Genomic DNA, 21,103 nt, shown 5'->3' with positions numbered 1-21,103 from the left:
CCTCTGGTAAGCCTTCAGCATTTCACATCCCCATTCATTTTGCTTCTGCAAATTCGGAATTGCAATGTTTTACCATGGATCCATTATTTCAGATTGATGGACTACCTTTATTTTATATGTTTTATATATATATATAAAACACCATTCCACCCAGGGCCAGCCAAACTCGCGGAGGTGGAACAGCTTAAAAGATCAACAAACACACGGCAACTTCGGTGCACACTCGGGGCATATCCGCAGATGCGTTTCTGGCTTCTGCCTTCATCAGTGCGGAAAAGCTGTCGATGATTAGCCACAGTCTTTTGAACAGTCCTGCCATTTAATTGGTGTATCCTTGGCCAATGAACGGCCCGCGATGGGGCGTCTTCATTTCCGTTGTTTCTTGCCAATCGCAATGTTCATGGCGCACCCATCGTTCGTTGAGATTAAATGACAGCTGCATCTGCTGTGACCCTGTGTCCCCTCGCCTGCTGCTTCACACCTGTGAGTGTCCCACGCATTAGAGAGACACTCCTGCTTTCTCTAAGCAACGACCTATGTAAGATGTGACGTCATCAGCAGTGCATTGCGGGCGCGCGAGTTATAGTTAGCTGAACTAACTAAAACGGTGGAATTTCAAAGGTTTTGAATGAGTGAAATGCTCAGCTAACTATAACATGTGTGAAACCTATGTTTTTAGGTCGAGCAGACCTAACCCTCAATGCGTGAGCATTGATGGTGTCTGCTTTGACCTATTGTGGCCCGTATTTAGGAATGTGGACACGAGAGGGTGCACGAGCGCAGATTTGCTCAGATTTGACCTCGTGAGCGAGCACGTCGCCGTGCCCCTCTCGTGCCTTACATTCCCGTGCTCACACAGCCAGCCCCCACACCCCTGCACACAGGCACACGTACACACAGGCAAGCACATACAAGCGCACCCGAATTTTTTAATATTAAGTTAATCAAATGTTGCAAGCAACAGGCTGTCGGGACTAAGTGCGATTGGCCCCGGGGTTACTGTGTTTAGGGTGACCAACTGGTTTTTGTATTGTTGCTGAGTGCACATCTTTTCCTGGCTCAGCACTACATGGACGCCAAACTTTTACAGATGCTTGTTTTTGTATTGACTGTCAATGTGTTTTTGTGTGTGATGTCTTCTATGGCTTTCTTTCATTGCTATATTATTTTTTAAAGGCTTTTGCATTTGTATGTATACATTTTTTAATTCATGTTTACTTTCCGAAGATTCTTTTTGTTCTCTTGTGCTACCACACAGCTTTTATCAGCACAAAGGCCACCGCGCATAATGTTTCAAAAGTTAATTGTTAATTGTTAAATGTTTAGTAAGTTAATTGTGCTTCATGTTACTGAACCCCCTGTCTGCTTACAACCATGGCTTTTCAGATTGGATTACGTTTTTCTGTCACCTCAAAAACTACCAGTCAATTCTTGATGCACAAAATAAGTAATATTCATTACTGTACAATTCAGCTACAGCGATCTGTGGCTTGGTGGATCCTTTAGACTAGAGAAAAGAGCCGAAAACCTGCTCTATTATTAAGTTAGTTGCTGCACTATTGCTGCACTGCTCCCGCACTCGCTAAGGTATTTGCAAAGAACTATGCGAAGCCCATCGCCCTGCCTATTGAAACCTCCTCAATCAACAGATATTCATTAAGAATAAAACAATGGAAAGTAGTTCATTGCTGTTTATAGGACAAGTACAGATGTTGTGGACGAGAATCCGCAGCACAAGATTCACATGCTTGCATCTTCTGCCACCTGCTGGCGTGATTCTGGAATTCGACATCAGTCAAAAGAAGTAAGATTACAATGATAATCTAAGGAAACCGAGAGCGGGCCTGGGTTGCTAAAAGAAAGTTGCTCGCCGCTTCAATGTACAATGAACACTTGTTGAAATAGAATCCGTGCTTGGCACAAATTTTATTTAATGTATGCTTTTTGGGGTTCACCGTTGCGCTACAGGAGCACGTCCCTCGGATGTTTTTTGTATGCTTTAAACACGCAACACACGCTACATCCGCAACACCATACGCCCAATATTCTTGTAATGTGTGCATTTTGGATTACAAATTAGGAACAAGCAATTTAGATTTATCGCAGCACAGGCTTTACAAATGCCGCATTGTCTTTTAATCCATCATTGCAGATGCAGTGGAAAGATGCGCGCATTTCTTTGATTCTGCTCTTGTTTTTTGGGTTGGCTAGGTTTGTTGGTATTACAATCTACAAATAAGTGGGGGATATTATGTTACATGATGCAGTGCTACATTTTCTTTAAGTCTGTGTAGGTATTACAGATTAAAATGTTTTGGGATATGTTATGTAACGCTGCCTTCATTTGAATAAATTATATCTGTGTTTGCAAGTTCCTCCAACTTATCGCGACACCAACATCACAGACGCCTGACTTCATTTGACGCCATAATGCTGCGCCATACTGACTATCGCACAAAACTTGACAATGATAAGCGAGGCTCACGGTTCACGGACCACGTGCTTTAGTTTTAACGAACACTTCTAAAATCGGGTCCTCTTACGATTTGTGCTTCATTAGCGGTAACTCTGGCGAACCACGCAGTACAAATGCTATAGGTGTCACATGTGCGAAAGTTAAAACTATTGGCATTGTAAATGACAAAGCCATTAATTTCGCTATTTTCAAAACCAATACATAAATAAAAAAATTGTCATTTACAATACCAATAGCTCAAACTTTCCTAATGCGAGACCTATTGCATTGCAAATGCTTGTTTTTCAGTGAATTTCAAATATTTTTAAATGCTAATTCCTAACTATAACATGTGTGAAACCTATGGTTTTTTCAGTGAATTTGCAAGGTTTTTAAATACTAATTCCTAATTATAAGATACCTAAAACCGAAGTTTTTTTCAGTGAATATATATATATTTGGCTGGGCTTATCAATTATTCTTCTTTAATTCAAATTCAAATTCAAAGTCAAGGCTCTTTATTCAGCCTTCTTCGTAACTACTACCCATCAATAGCAGTGGGTAATTTCCGCACTTTCATCCTTTCTTCCGTCCTTACTACCGCACACTATGTGTACTTTATGCACTAGCTTGCTTCCTTAGATATGCTACTCATTGCTCCCACTGCAGAATCCAACACCCTATCTGTGTAATGAGCTGGAAATCCAAAGATTCTCTTCACTGACAAGACAGTCAGTAGTTTGCGTGTTTCCAACCTTTCTTATTTTTCACCTTTTTCATCTTCCACTCAATCAACACATCATCCACACATACACACAACTACTTGCTGCATACATTAGCTGTGATTATCAACTATTCTTCTATTTCATATACCTATTCAAAGTGCAGGCCTTTATTGAACATTTTTGTTGTAACAAGTCCCCCAGCCGAATACATTGTAAATTTGCACACTTGCTCCTTTTCTTGGCTGGTGTTATCAATTATTCTTCAATTTCATATTCTGATTCAAACTCAAGGCCCTTTATCGAGCCTTTTTGTTGTAACTACTGTTGCAGGAATTCTGCTCCTACACAGAACTGTGCATAAAGACTTATGACCTCAATGAATTACGGTGTACCAAAACCCACCTTAGTACCCAAACCCCCTACCAGACTAGCAATCAGTGACTCATTGGTTCTTCGTCCTACAGCAAAAACACCAATGACTAGTCAACCCAGAACATGTGACTTAGATTACCTCAAGTAAGGTAGATAAAAAGAGCACTCTTTCGTTATAGTCTTACACCAGTCCAAAACAAGGAGTAAATAAAGACACGTGCAAGTTTGAAATGTTTATTTCTAACACCGTAATCTCATGCACAGTACCTTAGATAATACAACCAAACATATTATCAGAAACAAAGTTATCCGCATTGTTACTATTCCATAAAATTCAAAGTGAGAAAGCATCTTATATTGCTAACGGGAAACAGGTTTAAAATATACCTATATTTCACCCTCCCTACCTACCAGGTTAGTTTATAACTACAGAAGGTCTCATAGGATTACATGGAGGGTACCATACCTCTGGTACTCAGCAGTAGTGGATCACATTGACTTCTGCGCAAACTGTCAGGATACCAATGTTCTCCAGCTGTGTCTAATTATGCCTCCACAATACATTATTAAACGCGCCAGTATCAGACGTGGCCACACCTGCATATGTCTTATAGGTCAAACGTGCAAGGATCATTCCGAATAACAGACACAGTATCCAAGATAACCTTGATGTTCCATGCTCTCACTATACACACTAAGCTAGCGAGGCAGTCTAGAAATGTAGCATAACAAATTATTCTCATGTGAAACAAAATACTCAGCCTTCTCTAAACAATATCAAAATTGTGTGTTGTGTGCAAAGTAGAGCAGGAAAGCAAAAATGGCGTTTAAGCTTCTAATGAACCCATGCTAACTTAACATGGTGTGAGTGCAAGGCTCAGCCCACGACACCCTCCCGCGATAGAACCACGTGATATAAACGTGGGCGAACTAGGAACGCAGAGTCAAGTTCAAATTTGCATAAAAAAATATTCGATGTTTGATAGAAAACAGTAACTAAATAATAAAGAATAGGTAGAAAAATCAAACCGTCTTAATCCAACAGCGTATAAGCACAGTATGTAGCAACAGCCTCCAAGAGGAAGTCATTGTTCTCATCTGAAAACATTTCAGCCATCCGATTCAATAGTGGGAATGAACATACATGTTCCTCAACGACTGGAGCCTCTATCACCATCTGTGGAAAACTCGAGTCATCTTCAATGTAACTGCAGGCCAAGAAGTCATGCGCCGCTGCAAAAATATTCCAACGTCCCATTATTCCATGTATCGCTGCTAAGGCCATAATCCTGCCGCCAGAACAGAGCAAGTCATGAACCACTAAGGGGCTCATCAGCTGGTCATAATCCGCGTTGGGAGACACCGTACTGCAGAGACACAAATCCAGGGCCCAGTCGAAATCACAGCTCAGCTAATGGAAGACAGGTTGAATGCATGTGAAAAAGGAGAATCGAACCGATAATCCATAAGCTGCACTCAATGTAGCCAGAGGCAGCACTCCGTGACAACTAAGCATTCGGTTGCGGAGCAGCAACAGTCGAGAAATATTGTCGTGTGCTGGAGGATGTGCATCCATATGTAAGTAAACAAATTATTAGAAGCACACCGGCAACTAATGCGACTATTAAGAGGAATCCACCAAAGATGCTGGAAAAAAATGAATGAAAAATGAATGAAAAAATGACGAAAAGACACCAAATATAGTTTCAAAAGAACACACAAGACCACTGCTTCTAACTTTAAAAAAGTAAGGTAACCCCATAGTAAGGACGCATTAAAGATACTCTGAATTAACTCCCCAAAATTCAAAGGCACATCTGTATTTAATAAATCATACACTTCTGTGCGGGTGTTTACTACATGAAGGACAAATGTTTCTCTAGCAAATGTAAGAGCGACCTCTTTTTGAGACAATAGCTCTCTTATACGACTCACTTGGTTGACTCTTCTTTCAAGGTCGAATCGACGGCCAGATGGAAACATCCACCTTCCCATGCAGAGAAGTAAACACAACTTTTTTTTAGCAAACCACACGCTCAGTTACCGTAATCATGTAACCGATGCCTGGTAACATTGCACAACAATCTGCATTATTTCAAATTAAATAACTCACGTTTCCAGTAAACTGAACGATAGTATGATAGCAGGTGTCGCAGTGCCTTTTAAAACTCACACCAAATTAGGCGCATCTTGATTACAAGAGCCATGCAATTGTATGTGTCTACAAATTAAGGAGTAATGTGGTGCTATTGTGCAATCCTCGCCATTCACATAGACTTCTTTTCCCTCCCTCAGACACCTATATGTAAATGATAATAACCAAGCTTAATGGAGATAAGCGCTGCCTAAACATCCATATCTGCCTATAGCATAGTATTACATGCAAACCTCAAACTTAAACAGGCTCAAAAGTAACGTTATGATACTGTGGATAAGCCACACAGCTGAATCGGATCTCCAATGAGTGACCACTTCTAACCATTCTCATAGCCCGCCCTGTGCTCTGATTTGACAGTGAGAGAGTGATCGCACCATAGTTTGTACTGCTAATCATTCTCAGCATACGCTACGAATACACTTTCATGTTACGCGTCGCATCAACGCTTCCGTGTAACGTCTTGTACGTCGCCCGTACGCAAAGACGCAAATGCTTTTAATTGTTTAAAAACATATATTTATGTATTTATTGAACATACTAACAGAACACATTATCTAGGATAATTATGAAAACATTTTTTTTAAAGTTCCAGTAATCCTACATTACTTTTAAAAGCAATTACACCAATCGCGATGAAAAGTCATGCGTACTCGCATCCTAAGAACACCGTGATAACAGCGTAACAGTACGCAAAGCCATGTGACTTTAAAAGAAGAACTTTCATTGGTTCAAAACACTTCCTATTACAACTGTTGAAACTTCCGTCCCATTTTAAAAATTCTACTTTGACTTTCTAAAAAGAAACATCTCTTCTGAGAATCTTGTCAAATAGAACAAAGTTTACCATATTAACAGCAATGGACTCATCTTCCAGCCATTCTTCAGAAGAATATTTCATTCCTAAAGAAACTCCAAATTACAAATTAGTTATTTTTGTAAAATGTCTTGGGTACATCCTTTGCACATCTTGGGAGGAGGCTGTGCGGAATATGGTTAAAATGAGCCTGCATAACGTTTGGCGCAAACATGATTCACTACGCATCAGGAATTGAGATCTTGTAATCTTGTCTGTTTTGAATCAGTAGCCCCAGAAAAAACACCAGCAAGTGAAATTTTATAAATTACTAGCTTTGTAAACTGAATTTTTACATCCTATTAAGGACATTCTTCACTTTATGTTGAGCATCTAAAACCAACAACTTGTAGCAACTACATTTTCCGTAAATTGTATGAGAAATTAGAACACTGCAAGTTGAGAATAGCTCAACAATCAGTCACATTGCATGACTATCCTTAAAGAACCAGTAGTTTCCCTTCATCCGTTTGTTCTCTGTTTCGGTTGCTGATTGCATAATAAACTCTGGCCTCACTTCCAGCCATTTGCTCATTCTTGTTTTTGTTCAGATCCTCAAAAATGATTACGTCACCTCTGTTAAACATCTTCAACAGTCTTCAAGTTATATACAGCAATATTACTTAATGCATTTTATTGCCAGCAACTAAGGTTCAACCATAGTTCTCCAATCAACAGTCCTCACAACACTGGCTGGAACATAGCAGTAGGCGTTGTCCTTAATTTTGGTATTGGGAGGGATAATCCTCACCTCTGTCTTTAAAAGATACTAAACTGAGCGCAAGATTATGTCCATTCACTACTATACACATCTACTAAAGCCTTAAAATAGAATGGCTTGAAGAAGGAATGCATCGACTAATGTGCCTGCCTGAGTGTATTTTCAAATCTACTTCTGAGAAAGAAAGCTTTGTACTACTTTGCAAAACTCTCATCGAGTGAACCGCAAAAATTGAGGCTAAAATTCCAGACCCAACTGCCATTTTCAGGGATGGATTCTGCCCAAAGAGCTTCCTTATTGAAGCAAATAGTTTAGACTTCCTAAGAATTTTGGAGCCCTTTTAAAGTGTTCTTATGCCTTTAAGCAGCTGACCACACATACATTGACATTATCTGGGAAGCAAGGATAAGATATCAAGAAAGTATTCGTTGTACTCCGTGTAATTATGATTTTTACTCATTCATTTGTAAGATACTGCCTTTCAAATACAATGGTCCAACACCTTGCAAGTCCAGATGTAAGAGAATGGCTAATTTAGCAGTCAGCTCCTTTCTGGAGAGATCCCCGTTAAGAGCCCAATGCAGAAAAATATGTAACACCATAGTCACATTCCACACATTTGGTTTATAGGTTTACCTGAATTCCTGAGGGTTATTCAGTCTGAACCTTTTAACCAGTTTACAGAAGTATTCTTCCAGTAGACCATCCACCAGCATGTGTTCTGCTGAAATGGCAGACCGAAAGGAATGTAACGCCCACAAGACTAACTCCTTAGAGAACTCCAGCACGAAATTTAAGAAGTGGACTTGACCTGACTACATAGAAGAGAAACCTGTTACTCCGACACCAACTTGGCGAGCACCCTCCAACCCCTGGCTTATCTTTATCACTTTATGATCTGTTTGTGCCATGCTTGGGAGCTTAGAAATGACGCTTGGTTTAAAAGGCGTAGATGTTCCACCATCTCCTTTAATCTTTGCCATTATCAAACACAGGGGACCCTCCAGGACTAAGGGAAGGGGACACTCCCAGAGGATCTGGTGTTGCTCCAAAGATCTCTGTGCTATTTCAGCCTTCTACGAAATTTTCCTCTAGTTCTCCCTCTTCAATCTCTGCAGGGCTCTGGTGTGTAGGAGCCCAAGAAAGCAGTATGGAAGCCAGGAGGCCCATCAGCAAGCTAATTGTCACAAGGATATCCTGTCCTTCAATAGGACCATTTTTATTTCTGTCGTGATCTTTGTTATGTGGGCCTGGGAAGGTTTCAGCATAGCTGACAAATCATGGAGCGCTTGGTAATCAGGCCCGACTTGTAGGAGCTGGACGAACCCACATCCTGGACGGAGGTCTGTTGTTAGTGAAAGCTGGTCCCTCAGTTTTTATCAATCCTCACATAAACAGAATTTCACCCAATTTGAGTATCAGACAAATCTCTCCCGTTTTCATGCATTCCTGCACTGGCTCTTTCAATTTGGTGATGCACAATGAAGATGGGAAAATACCAAAAGGCTCCAAATTAAACAGCTCCCTCCTCCAGAAAAAGGATTTGTGTATAAAGCAGAGGTAAGAATAACAGGCAAATATAGGAGTTTTGGATAACCTGGAATGGAGCTGTTCACCATCTAGGGCGACCATTGTAGAGGAATGAACATTGTTTAAGATAAGATAGAGCAATTGTTTTAACTATAAGTTTCATAGAATAGAAAGGAATATAAGTTTCATAGAATAGAAAGGAAAAAGTGATCGGATTTAACAAATGGTATATATCAATGAAAGTTATAGGCTGTAAAGCCAGCCAATTTAGTGAAGAATGTTGAGCAAAGAACCAAACTCAAATCCAAGATTACCAGCTAATGTTGAAAAGGGCAGTTGATATGGAGGAAACATAAATAGCAAGAGAAGGGCTAAATAAGGAAAAATTAGCATTTGAGTTTCTTTTGGGATTACATTTAAGGAAATGATCAGACATCAATGCCTCAAATGCAGAGAGATGAGGAATAATGAGCTTGAAACTTGGTAGAGAAAGAAGAAACTAGAACAAAATATTTAGTGTCATCTGCATAATGTGATTCAAATCCACCTGGGGAAATAATAGAATATAGTGGAATAGAGTTAAGGCAAACACGTAACGGACCCAAGACAGAACTCCAACGTGAACAGGAGAAGTTGGAGACATAGAACCCTTCCAGGATACTGATAATATGTGAACAAATATGTAGGAGTTAAACAAGCCTCAGGTAGAACCAGTAATACTTAGTGCAGTTTATAAAACCTATGGATAAAAAATAGAGATGAAAGCATGGGCATGTAATAATGCAAGTATGTTTAGAAACCCTCATGGGAGAACAGCTCAATTAAAGGTGAACACAACGGTGTAGTCACAGGATCTGATAGTGACATCTAGCCATAGATTCCTTACCTTTTAACTTTCAGGCATCAGGCTGGAGCCAGAAGATTTTTCTTAGCTGTTCCCCTGCGCGCCGGTAGGTGGATGTCGGTTGACTCCGCGTGTCGTCGCGTCATGTTCGTTGTTGCGGTGACATCCGCGTCGTCAATATAACCGCCACTCCGGCGCCCTGATGTCAATTCTTTTCTTTCCGCGCCAGCCAGCGCAGATCAATCGAAGAGAGTTACCCCCTGTTATTTTTTGACAGATTTTTTTGCCGACTCCCTTTGGTGTGTTAGGAATGTCTAGTTAAGAGACCTCTGGATTCAAGCCGTGTGGCGCCTGTCACCATGCCATGCCGGTCACATACCCCCACTTAGTGTGTCTCTGGTGTCTGGAGCACGACCATGAAGTTGTGCTCCGATCGCCGGACCATGGCACCAAGACTTGAGGGAGTAGTCCCTAAAGCTTATCACGGGCCGGTGTCCGGCACCACGGAGGTCGCCCAGTTCTCGGTCGAGAGGAAGGTCCGAGCATCCCTCCAGTGAATAGAATTCCTCTTCTTTGAAGTCGTTGAAGTCAGGTAAGAGGCACCAGAAGAAGTCAAAGCGAATTGTGTATTTGAAAACTCAGACTGGGTTAAATATTGTTTTGTTATTGCAGAAAAGGTTGTTATGCAGTCAATACTCTTGATATATATGATTTCACTCTATGTTACATTCTAAGTACTCCGCTGGATAGCCACTGTTAAGGAAACTGTGAGAACCCGTTTGGAGGACCTGGGCAAGCAAAGTTAATGGTTCACAACCAAGATCGTTAAGGCAAATTACTCCTGCTGTCCGTGGCTAAACCTACATGAGCACTCACACTTTAGCACCAGTTACACCCTTTCAGCACTTGACTCTCATGGTAGCAGCGCAAGTAGTCTAAGTTTTCTCAGGAAGATAGTTTTGGTGGGAGGGGCATAGACTTGGAACTAAGCAATCACCCAATGGCACAAAATAGCATCTGTCAAATCCAGTGCTTCTTTATGGAAAAAATATTTTATTATCCACTATACATAATGGATATGAACAGGAACACAGGCTTCTAATTAAATTTTACTGGTGAAAGAAATTAAGACAAACTCACAGGTGCAGGCTTAAGGTGAAATTGTAAGTAGTATTTTGGCTACAATATTAAAGTATCACAATATTCCTTACTTGATGTTCCAGACTGCAACCAGGCCAACAGATGCAATTACGGGATATATCACTTGTGCCAGCTCCTGTAATATCCCAGCTGTTTGAGAGGCCCCAGGCAATGATCTTGCTTCTCCTCTGCGTACCATGCTTGATGTGATGAGGGGCATAGAGTAAGACCATCTCCCGCACTTTGATTGGCTCCTGGGATGTCCCCCTTATCAGGCAGCACTCCTGGGTTGTTCCCTCCTCCCAGGCAACACACCTTTTCTATAGGCATGTTTTTTCCTGCATGGGTGCCTTATGCCTCCCTCTTCTAACAGGCCATCAAACTCCATGCCTAGATAGAACCCCAGTTCTCCCGTAGAAGAAACAGACTTGTAGGAGATGTCCTCTCATCTTTGAGGGTCTGGCTGTCAGTAATACCAATCTTGGATTGCAGGAATACTCTAACTATCTACGGAGTGCCGCCACAATGGTCAGTGAGAATTTCTGTAACACTTTTGGAAGGTATCTGTTTTTGTTGTCTTATGGTCTGTCTTTGTTCCAAGTAATGGTTCTACTGCAGGGAGTGTTGAGGAGTGTCTCAAAATGGAGTAGCCAAACAAGAGCACATCAAGCTTGAAGACCTTGCACCTGGCAGACAGTCTCCCTTTGATAGTAGCACTTGTGAGAGACACAACAAAAAACTGTCTGTGACCGAATAGTATCCTTTGCACAAAAAGGGAGAGAGATGTCTTCACCTTGCCACAACCTCCATGTATTCAAGTGTGAGTTCTAAGGAAGGAATAATCAGGAATACCGCTCCTGAAAGACGACTGCTGCATTTCTAAAGGCACGCCTGTCCCAATCCTCCCACACCTTAATGTTTAGTGCATTTCAAATGCCTGAGGAATGCTGGCAATACACTTTTAGTCTGGCAGGCTGTGACCCAGCGCCCACCTTTTGCTATAATATACCAGGAGCAATCTAAAATATAGATCTTACTGACCTCATACAATCCACGACTCTGTCGTATAGCTCTGTGTTTTAAGTCACTTTCTACTCTTGACCCTTACATAACACTCGCACAGGATGTTAGAGCATTAACCAAGTTGTAGCTCTTCCACAGGACTTTACAGTGCAATGCCCATAGGCTGCTTGCCCATTACCAGAAGTAACCATGCGTCTAGAAGCCAGATGGATAGTAGCCCTTTGTATTAGGGCTGGCATGCTTTCTGCACCCCTCCAGACCCCACAGTGCTCTACTCTGGCTCTCAATACGTTTATTCATTCCTGGCCTCAGTGCGCTTGTGTGATTAGTGTGAACACTGGGTGCAAAAGAAGTCAAGATTACCATGGGAACTCACAATTGGGTAACTTTAAGCAGGGGTACATCCTCGCAAAAAAGCAATCAGGCGGTGCTCAGTACAGTCTGTTTTGCAATGAGAGCCCTGGAAATGGGAAATTACCTGGAGATGGAAGATTCCCTAGATTGCGCACAGTTTCAAACCGAATGACTCGGGACACCTCAGCCAGTGTCTTTACATCCCTTCAGACCTACTGCCTTTATAGAGTACTATACATCATCTCATTTATATTGCTCATTCAAGTTCTGTTTAAAAAAATCTTAGTTGGATTATGAATCTGAAAGAAACACGTATTAGATTCCTTACCTTAGAATATCCCCAGGCGTCAGTCTGGATCCGGAAACATTTGCGTAGCAGTACCCCTGCGCGTCGGTAGGCGTCGTCTGCAGGCGTCCCCTGCGGCTCCGCGTCCGTCGTTGGCGTCGTGCGCCATGATGACGTCGCTGGAGTATATAGACGCCGCCTCCGCGCGCTGACGTCAGTTCTTCTTTTTTCCGCGCCAGTAAGCGCAGATCCGAAGAGCAGTACTCCGGTCTTTAGACCAAGTTTTGTTAACTTCTTATATCTTTTTGGTGCCGGTAGGATGCCCGGTTTCAAGAATTGTGACGGTTCTGACCGCACGATGTCGGTCACGGACCATCACCGGCTCTGCCTCCGGTGCCTGGGCCCCGACCACAACGTGGACGCCTGCGTCGATTGCCGGGCCTTGACTAATAAGGCTAGACTGGAGCGGTCCCGCAAGCTACTCGAGCTCCGGGTGTCGGCCCCGTGTCTAGAGCGGTCCCGGTCCGGCCGGAGGTACAGGGAGCGTTCGAGGGAATGGTCGCGGAGCCGTGCCGAGCGCTCCGGAAGTCGTCACCATTCGTCGGGCTCCTCAGGTAAGAAACACAAGAAGTCGGGGCGTCGTCATCGTACCCCCGACTCCCCCCGACGCGGCCGGGGGTTCGGGTGACCCCACCCCCGCGGCTCCGCAAGAGTAGCCGGCGCGGCCTGCTCCATACCCTCCGGTCCCTGGGCTAGATGCGACGCCTGAGGAGATTGAGGCGTTCCTCATGGCCATGAGGGCGCTCACTTCTCCGACGGGGCCTACGGCGCCTTCGGGCCCAGTGCTACCGTCCGGGGGCCCTAGCGGTTCGGGTGTCCCTGCCTCGACGCCATCGGGTGCTCCGGCCCCGGTGCCGCCGACGGCTCCGACCCCGGCGCCGCAGGGGCCTTCGGGGTCGACGCCGGCTGGTCTACCGGCCTCTCCGGCGCCGATTCCATCGGGGTTACCCCCGACACCGTCCCCGCGCGACGCCGGTTCTCCTGTGCCGGCTCCGGCCGGGGCTCCGGCGCCGGCTCCGGGCGTCGTCGTCCCCATACCCTCCCCGAATCCGGACGCAGAGTCGGACCGGCGTCGCTCGACGCCGATGGGGCCTGTGAACCCCGAGGAGCCGGTCTACATTGTTGACTCCGAATATGGAGATAATGTAGAGTATGGAGAGGGTTGGGAGGAGTCTGAGGACCCTCTGTCCCGTGAGTGTCAGTACGACGTGGACTGGTCAGGTGACTTGGGTGATGCCAGTGGTCTGGACGACTCTCCTAACCCTGGCTTTGTCTCGCCTCCTACCGTGGCATCGGAGGAGGGGGCTGCTTATTCAGTGGTGTTGATGAGGGCTGCCAAGGCCTTACACCTTGAGCTCCCCGTCGCGGCCGTGAGGCCTAACATCCTCACTGAGGTCTTCAAGCCGCAGTCATGCCCACAGGAGCCACTGCTGCCGTTTAACGAAGCCTTGTCGGACGTTCTTTTGGGCACGTGGTCCAGGCCCTCTTCAGGTTCGCCTGTTGATAGGAACGTGGCCAGACGCCACCGTCCGTGTCCGGACGACCCCAAGTTCCTGTCCACCCATCCCACCCCTGAGAGTCTGGTGATCCAGGCCTCGACTTCCCAGACCGCATTCCCATCGGCCCCGCCCGACCGGGAATCTAAGAGGTACGACCAGTATGGCAAGAGGGTCTTCTCGTCCCTGAGTTTGGGACTGCGGTCTTGCAACACCGCTTGCCTCTTGGGCCGCTACACCCACTCTGTGTGGGATACGGTTGCGGAACTGCTGCCAGAATGCCCCATGGAGGTACGGGCGAAGCTCGGCAAGGCTGTGGCTGAGGGTCGAGACGCAGTAAAATATTGCATACAGTGTGGTCTTGATACGACCGACTCGCTGGGCAGAGCGATGTCCACGACGGTGGCGATTCGTCGCCACGCCTGGCTGAGATCCGCCAACTTTTCGGCAGATGTCCAGAATGCCTTGATGGACATGCCGTTTGATGGCTGTCGCCTGTTTGGTGACAAGGTGGACCACGCGCTGGAGCGCTTCAAGGACTCCAGGGTCACGGCCAAGTCCTTGGGTCTCTCGACCCAGCGCCAGCAAACGGGTTCGTTTCGCTCCTTTCGTGGCCAAAGAAGAGGCGTCCCCACACGTGCTGCCAGCCACGCTCCGCAACAATCTTATCAACGCGGTGGCGGCCGTGGAAACCGCCATGGAGGCGGTCGGGGTCAACGGCGAGGCCAGGCCACACCTCCCCCCGCAGTATCAGCCTCCAAATCCTCCTAGTCCGTGCTTTCAGGCCCATGCGACGCCAGTGGGTGGCAGGGTTCGCCATCACCACGCCCGCTGGCGCGCAATCACATCGGACAGGTGGGTGCTGCAACTCGTCCGAAGGGGCTACTCCCTCCCCTTCGAGACCAATCCTCCAGCCATGCCACCGCAGAACCACCGTGTGTCGGGGGACCACTTGACACTTCTGCAGGAGGAAGTTACGGGCCTCTTGGCCAAGGGGGCCATCGAGCGCGTTCCTGGGCCAGAAGTAGGGCGTGGTTGCTATTCCCACTACTTTCTGGTGCCCAAGAAGGACAAAGGGGGCCTACGTCCTATCTTGGATCTACGGAACGTCAACGGCTTCCTCCGGAAGGAGAAGTTCAAGATGTTGACATTAGCTCAGGTCTTGGCTGCTCTAGACCCACAAGACTGGATGGTAGCGTTGGACTTGCAGGATGCGTATTTTCACATCCCCGTCCTGCCGGCCCACCGGCGTTACCTGCGGTTCACGGTAGGCCAGGAGCACTTTCAGTATATCGTGCTCCCCTTCGGCCTTACCAGCGCCCCACGGATGTTCACAAAGGTGATGGCGGTGGTCGCAGCCCATCTGCGCAGGTTAGGGGTTTCAGTCTTCCCCTACCTCGACGACTGGTTGTTGAAGGCGGGCTCGCCCCAGACAGTCGTCCACCACCTTCAGATGACGGCAGACCTCTTGAACGAGTTGGGGTTCTCCATCAATGTGCCGAAATCACACCTGTGTCCCTCTCAAAAGCTCCTTTTCATCGGAGCGGTTCTGGACTCGGCGCAGTTTCGGGTTTATCCCCCGGAACGGCGGGTCCGGGATATACAGGCTTTGATTCCCATCTTTCAGCCGCTATCCCGGGTTTCGGTCAGTTTGATGCTGCAGCTGCTGGGGCTGATGGCTTCCTGCATCACGCCCGGTGGCGGATGCGGGCTCTGCAGTGGGACCTGAAGTTTCAGTGGGCCCAGCATCAGGGCAACTTGTCCGACCACGTCTTGATCTCGGAGGGCACAGCGAGACAACTGCAGTGGTGGCTTACGGACCGCGATTGGGTCAGAGGCAGATCCCTCTCCCTTCCCCAACCGAAGCACGTTGTCGTGACGGACGCGTCCCTCCAGGGCTGGGGAGGCCACTTGGGAGAGGCGGAGATCAGAGGCATCTGGTCTCCGGCGGAGTCCCGGCTCCATATCAACCTGTTGGAGCTACGGGCGATTCGTCTAGCACTGAAGGCATTCCTCCCCTTTGTCAATGGGAGTGTGGTGCAGGTGTTCACGGACAACACCACCGCCATGTGGTACTGCAACAAGCAGGGCGGGGTGGGGTCGTGGACCCTTTTCCAGGAGGCTCTGCGTCTCTGGCAATGGCTGGAACGTCAGGGCGTGACTCTGATGGTTCAACACCTGGCAGGTTCTCTGAACGCCAGGGCGGACAAACTCAGCCGTCGGTGCTCGATGGATCACGAATGGCGTCTGAACTCGGACGTGGCGCAAGGCCTCTTTCTGCAATGGGGAGAGCCTTGGTTAGATCTATTCGCCACAGAAGAGAACGCGCAATGTCATCAGTTCTGCGCGTTGGAGTTTCCAAGACGGCACTCGCACGGCGACGCCTTTCGGCGCGAGTGGAGTTGCGGTCTGTTATACGCCTTTCCGCCTATACCACTTCTGCCCAGAGTGCTGAAGAAGATCAGGCGCGACCGGGCCCAAGTCATCCTTGTAGCTCCGGACTGGGCTCGAAGGTACTGGTATCCCGAGCTACTCAGCATGTCAGTCGGTCCCCCGATCCGCCTGCCCCTTCAGGAGGACCTTCTGTCGCAGCAGCAGGGGACGGTCTTCCACCCGATCCTGTCCAGCCTCCACCTCCATGCGTGGAGATTGAGCGGCGGCAGTTGAGGCCATTTGACTTGCCTCCTGAAGTCTGTGATGTGATTCTGGCAGCCAGGCGTCCCTCCACGAAGTCGGTATACGCCTGTCGGTGGAACAGATTTGTGGCATGGTGCACAGCAAAGGCTGTGGACCCTCTTTCTGCCCCTCTTTCCGAGGTTCTTCTTTTTCTTCTCTCTCTTGCCCAGCAGGGCTCTGCTCTGGGCACTATCAAGGGCTACCTTTCGGCCCTTTCAGCCTTTCTAAGGCTTCCTGATCAGCCTTCTTTGTTCAAGTCCCATGTTGTAACGAGATTCTTGAAGGGCATCACACACATGTATCCTCCTGTTCCGTTTGTGATGCCTCAGTGGGACTTGAACCTGGTTCTGACCTTTTTGATGTGTGCTCCCTTTGAGCCACTTCATTCCTGTCCTCTCCGTCTCTTGACTTTGAAAACGGCCTTCCTGGTTGCCATCACCTCTGCCAGGAGAGTGAGTGAGCTCCAGGCTCTCTCTGTCAAACCTCCTTTCTTGTCCATTCATCCAGACAAGGTGGTTCTAAGGACTAGACCTTCTTTCCTGCCCAAAGTAGTTTCTGCTTTCCACATCGGGCAGTCCATCACCCTCCCCTCCTTCTTCCCGCCTCCGTATCCTTCAAAGGATGAAGAGCGGCTCCATTGTCTGGACCCAAAACGTGCGCTTTCATTTTACATGGATCGCACACGCCAGTTCCGGGTGGATGACCAACTGTTTGTTGGCTACGTGGGTGCGAAGAAGGGACGGGCGGTACATAAACGGACCATCTCTCGGTGGGTTGTTCTGCGCATCAAAGCGTGCTACTCTTTGGCTCGGAAGGAGCCTCCTGTTGGGCTGAGGGCCCATTCCACTCGGGCCACGGCGGCTACTACTGCCCTGGGCCGGGGAGTCCCCTTGCAGGACATTTGCCAGGCGGCGACGTGGGCCTCGCTGCACACCTTCGCGAGGCACTACTGCCTGGACAGTCAAGTCCGGAGGGATGGCTTCTTTGGCCGTTCTGTCCTCCAGGACTTTCTGGTGTAGGAATGTATTGGTTCGCAGACCCACCACCGGGGTTGGTATTGCTGGGGTATCTATTCTAAGGTAAGGAATCTAATACTAACGTGTTTCTTTCAGATGAACAAGTTACTTACCTTCGGTAACGATATATCTGTAAGAAACATTAGTTAGTATTAGATTCCTTACCGACCCACCCATCCTCCCCGTTCTGCGAACTGATACCTAGGGTTAAGGACAATCCCTTTCAGGGCCCTAGTTTCAAATGGCACCAGTGTTGGTTCTCACATGGCTCTGCGTGTTCTGGCGCGGAAAAGCTGTGTGCAAAGAACTGACGTCAGCGCGCGGAGGCGGCGTCTATATACTCCAGCGACGTCATCACGACGCCAACGACGGACGCGGAGCCGCAGGGGACGCCTGCAGACGACGCCTACCGACGCGCAGGGGTACTGCTACGCAAAAGTTTCCGGATCCAGACTGACGCCTGGGGATATTCTAAGGTAAGGAATCTAATACTAACTAATGTTTCTTACAGATATATCGTTACCGAAGGTAAGTAACTTGTTCATTAGGGAGAAACAGCCATCTTAAACGAAAAGAACAACCCACCATCCTATATTGCTATGTTATAAGCAGTAAGTTAGATTTGGGACATACAGGAAAGTAGCATTATTCCTTTTACACTAAGCATGTTAAGCATTTTTTCTCCTAGTTTTCGAAATATAATTATGCATTTGTGTTTCATTACTGCATGTACCCAGGCCATTGCTAATCCTTTTCATCAGTATGAGTGGAGATTAAGTAAATAATTTTTAATGCGGCGAAAAAACCCCAAGAGCTTGGTTTCAGTAAGACTGCATAACTTAACCAATTTCCTGTTCCTCATATCCACATTTGTTGGCAGAATGTATTTAATCATTGTTCCCCTTGCTGATAAGCTATGCTACACATATGTTTTGTGCTTACAAAAATACAAAACCAAGAAAAGTATGGAGGTGTTTAGTGAGTCCACTCTTAGTAACTCGGGAAAAGAACTCAGGATATAGCATTCAATTAATTTTGTTTGTTTGATGGCCACAGCATTGACCACCTTCAGCCATTTTGTCTCACTGTATTTTCTTTAATATACGATATTCTTGACGACAGCAATGGCACTTGTCTCCGCCAGCATGCTAGCCACTAAGAGAAAGAACAGTGCTACATGATTGAAAAGTGTACACCGAAATATAACTGAGTATCTTTGAACTTCCATGTTCAACTATTATTCTGGCAAAGCTTGCAAATGTTCATTTCTTTTTTTCTTTCCTTTTGTCTCTCGCTAGTTCCTATGACAGGCTTCACCCAGAGGGCCACCATCGATCCGGAACTGAATGAAATCCATGTCTTGTCTGGTCTCAGTAAGGACAAAGAAAAGCGGGAGGAGAATGTTCGGAATTCCTTCTGGATCTATGATATTGTGCGCAACAACTGGTAGGTACCAGAATTCTAATTAGGGGCTGGGCACTCTGTTGTCCTTGAAAACTTTGTCTGGAAATGTTCATTGAGGTCACCTTTTTTAATTTAGCAGCATTCGACAAATAAATCTAGGTTTTGACCACAAGTGATATAGTCTTCAATTACACTATGAACCTTGTTTGTCTTAAAAAATGTGGCATAGTGGCGTGAAAGTAGTTCAGGAGTTGAATCAGGATAAGAAACATTGCCCAGTCTTTTAAGATATTATTGCACTCCTATTGATCTGAAATCACGTCGCTTGCGTTCTATAAATCCCTTAGTCCTACCACTGACAAGCCAAGCATTTAAATGATGCAGACAGTAAGGCCTTTATGAAGTCGAGCCTTTGAGACGTAGGTACCTGGAAGTGGAAGCAGATTTATAAACGTTTTACTGATATCAGATATTTTGAAGTGGAAGAAATAATCTGCATTTTCTTCTTTGGCCTATTCTTAATGCATAAATCTATAAGCCGGTGGTTTTCCTACGCACTAGGTATCACTCATGAAGACATGTAACATTGGTCATATGTGTCTGAGGGCTTTATTTTTATTTTTTGAGTTTTTAGACATCTAATCTGGCGTATTTGAATATAAACAGCTTAAAAGGCAGTTACATTTTTCTAACTTGCTTTTAATGGGAAAAAAACGTTTCTTGTTTACTTGTTAAAACAAGAGAAACATCTTCGTGAGATAATTATGAAGCTACAAAAAGTGATTGGTGGACTGAAAGGGGGAGGTAGGTGATGGATCAGTGATTGTGGGGAATGTGGAGAGTGCTCTAGTTTTTGTACTAGACTTACTCGAATTGAATGCAGCAGTCAGAGATCGATACAGAGGATGTTTTTTGGTTGAGAGAGAAATTGCTAGATATGATTTGCTGATAGAAGACAGTGGTAGCGGAGGAGGTTACTGAAGCCATTACTCGAATGTAGTGTGAGAACAGGTCCTTAGTCCCAAAGATTCAAGTTCTTTAAACGTAATTGACTTTCCTTTCTGCCAATACTCGAATGGACCAAGAAGGAGCAATACTTCCTGTATGATTTGCAATTGGCTACATTCATATTGATTCATATATATGGGAGTCCTAAAATTTTATTTTATTTTTTTAAATTTTTGTAAGACCTTTATTGATAGAAATCGCAAATACAACACAGCGAAGAGCCCAAGGGCTCACAAATACAGTACATTGCAACACAGTAAGCGCGAAGGATCTGGTCCAGGAGTACTGAGGTCTAATTTTTAAAGTTTTTGTTCCGAAGGATAGACAAGAGCAGGATAACATAGCACAACAGGTTGATTCCGGCCTATTACGATCAGGATAGACAAATGCACAATATAACAAAAATGCCAGAATCGCTGCGTACCACCTAGAAAAGAACGTCTAAACCCAGAAAAGAGGAAAAAGAAAAAGAATAGAAGGCCCATAGAACCAAAAATAAAAACAACCCCCCCCCCCCCCCATCCACCCCCCACCCTGCACCCCTGCAGCTGGCTACGGCCTACCCCCCCCTAGCAGTGTGCCTGTCACCCAATAAAAGGAGTCCCGAAATATAGAGAGTAAGAAAAGAATCCTAATCTAAAACTCTCATTAAAGAAAGAAAGGTGGGGAGGAGTCCACCACCCGTCCCTCGGCTCCACCCTCCCGTAAGGCCAATAACAGCACTAAGCATGGCGTCCGGCGGCGGTAAACATTACAAGCAAAAGAAGTTGGAAGCACAAAAGCAGCCCACAGCGTAAGCAAGGGTAGCGATCCACATCCCACATATCAGTCCCCCGGCATCACCCTCCCATGGATCAATAGGGACGTAAAGTCCGGTGACAAAAAACAGTACTAGCAAAGCAATTTACAAAGCACGAAACCGGTACATTGCACAATCAAAGAAATCAGCACGTCGCATATCTGGCTCGGTCAGCAACGAGGA

The 21,103-nt window shown here is 46.1% G+C and overlaps 1 protein-coding gene across 2 annotated transcripts in view; it reads left to right on the top strand.

The window, feature by feature from the left end:
• MKLN1 (muskelin 1) overlaps window positions 1-21,103 on the top strand; it is an 808,470-nt gene that overhangs the window by 591,590 nt on the left and 195,777 nt on the right. For both annotated transcript variants that reach the window (XM_086918927.1, XM_086918926.1), the window contains exon 13: window positions 19,008-19,155. In XM_086918927.1, the coding sequence (XP_086775053.1) occupies window positions 19,008-19,155 (148 nt within the window). The remainder of the gene's footprint in view (window positions 1-19,007; window positions 19,156-21,103) is intronic.

This window comes from Lissotriton vulgaris, chromosome 1_1 (assembly GCF_964263255.1).
Source record: "Lissotriton vulgaris chromosome 1_1, aLisVul1.2, whole genome shotgun sequence".
Taxonomy (NCBI): Eukaryota; Metazoa; Chordata; class Amphibia; order Caudata; family Salamandridae; genus Lissotriton; species Lissotriton vulgaris.
This window is presented reverse-complemented; position numbering and strand designations above follow the sequence as displayed.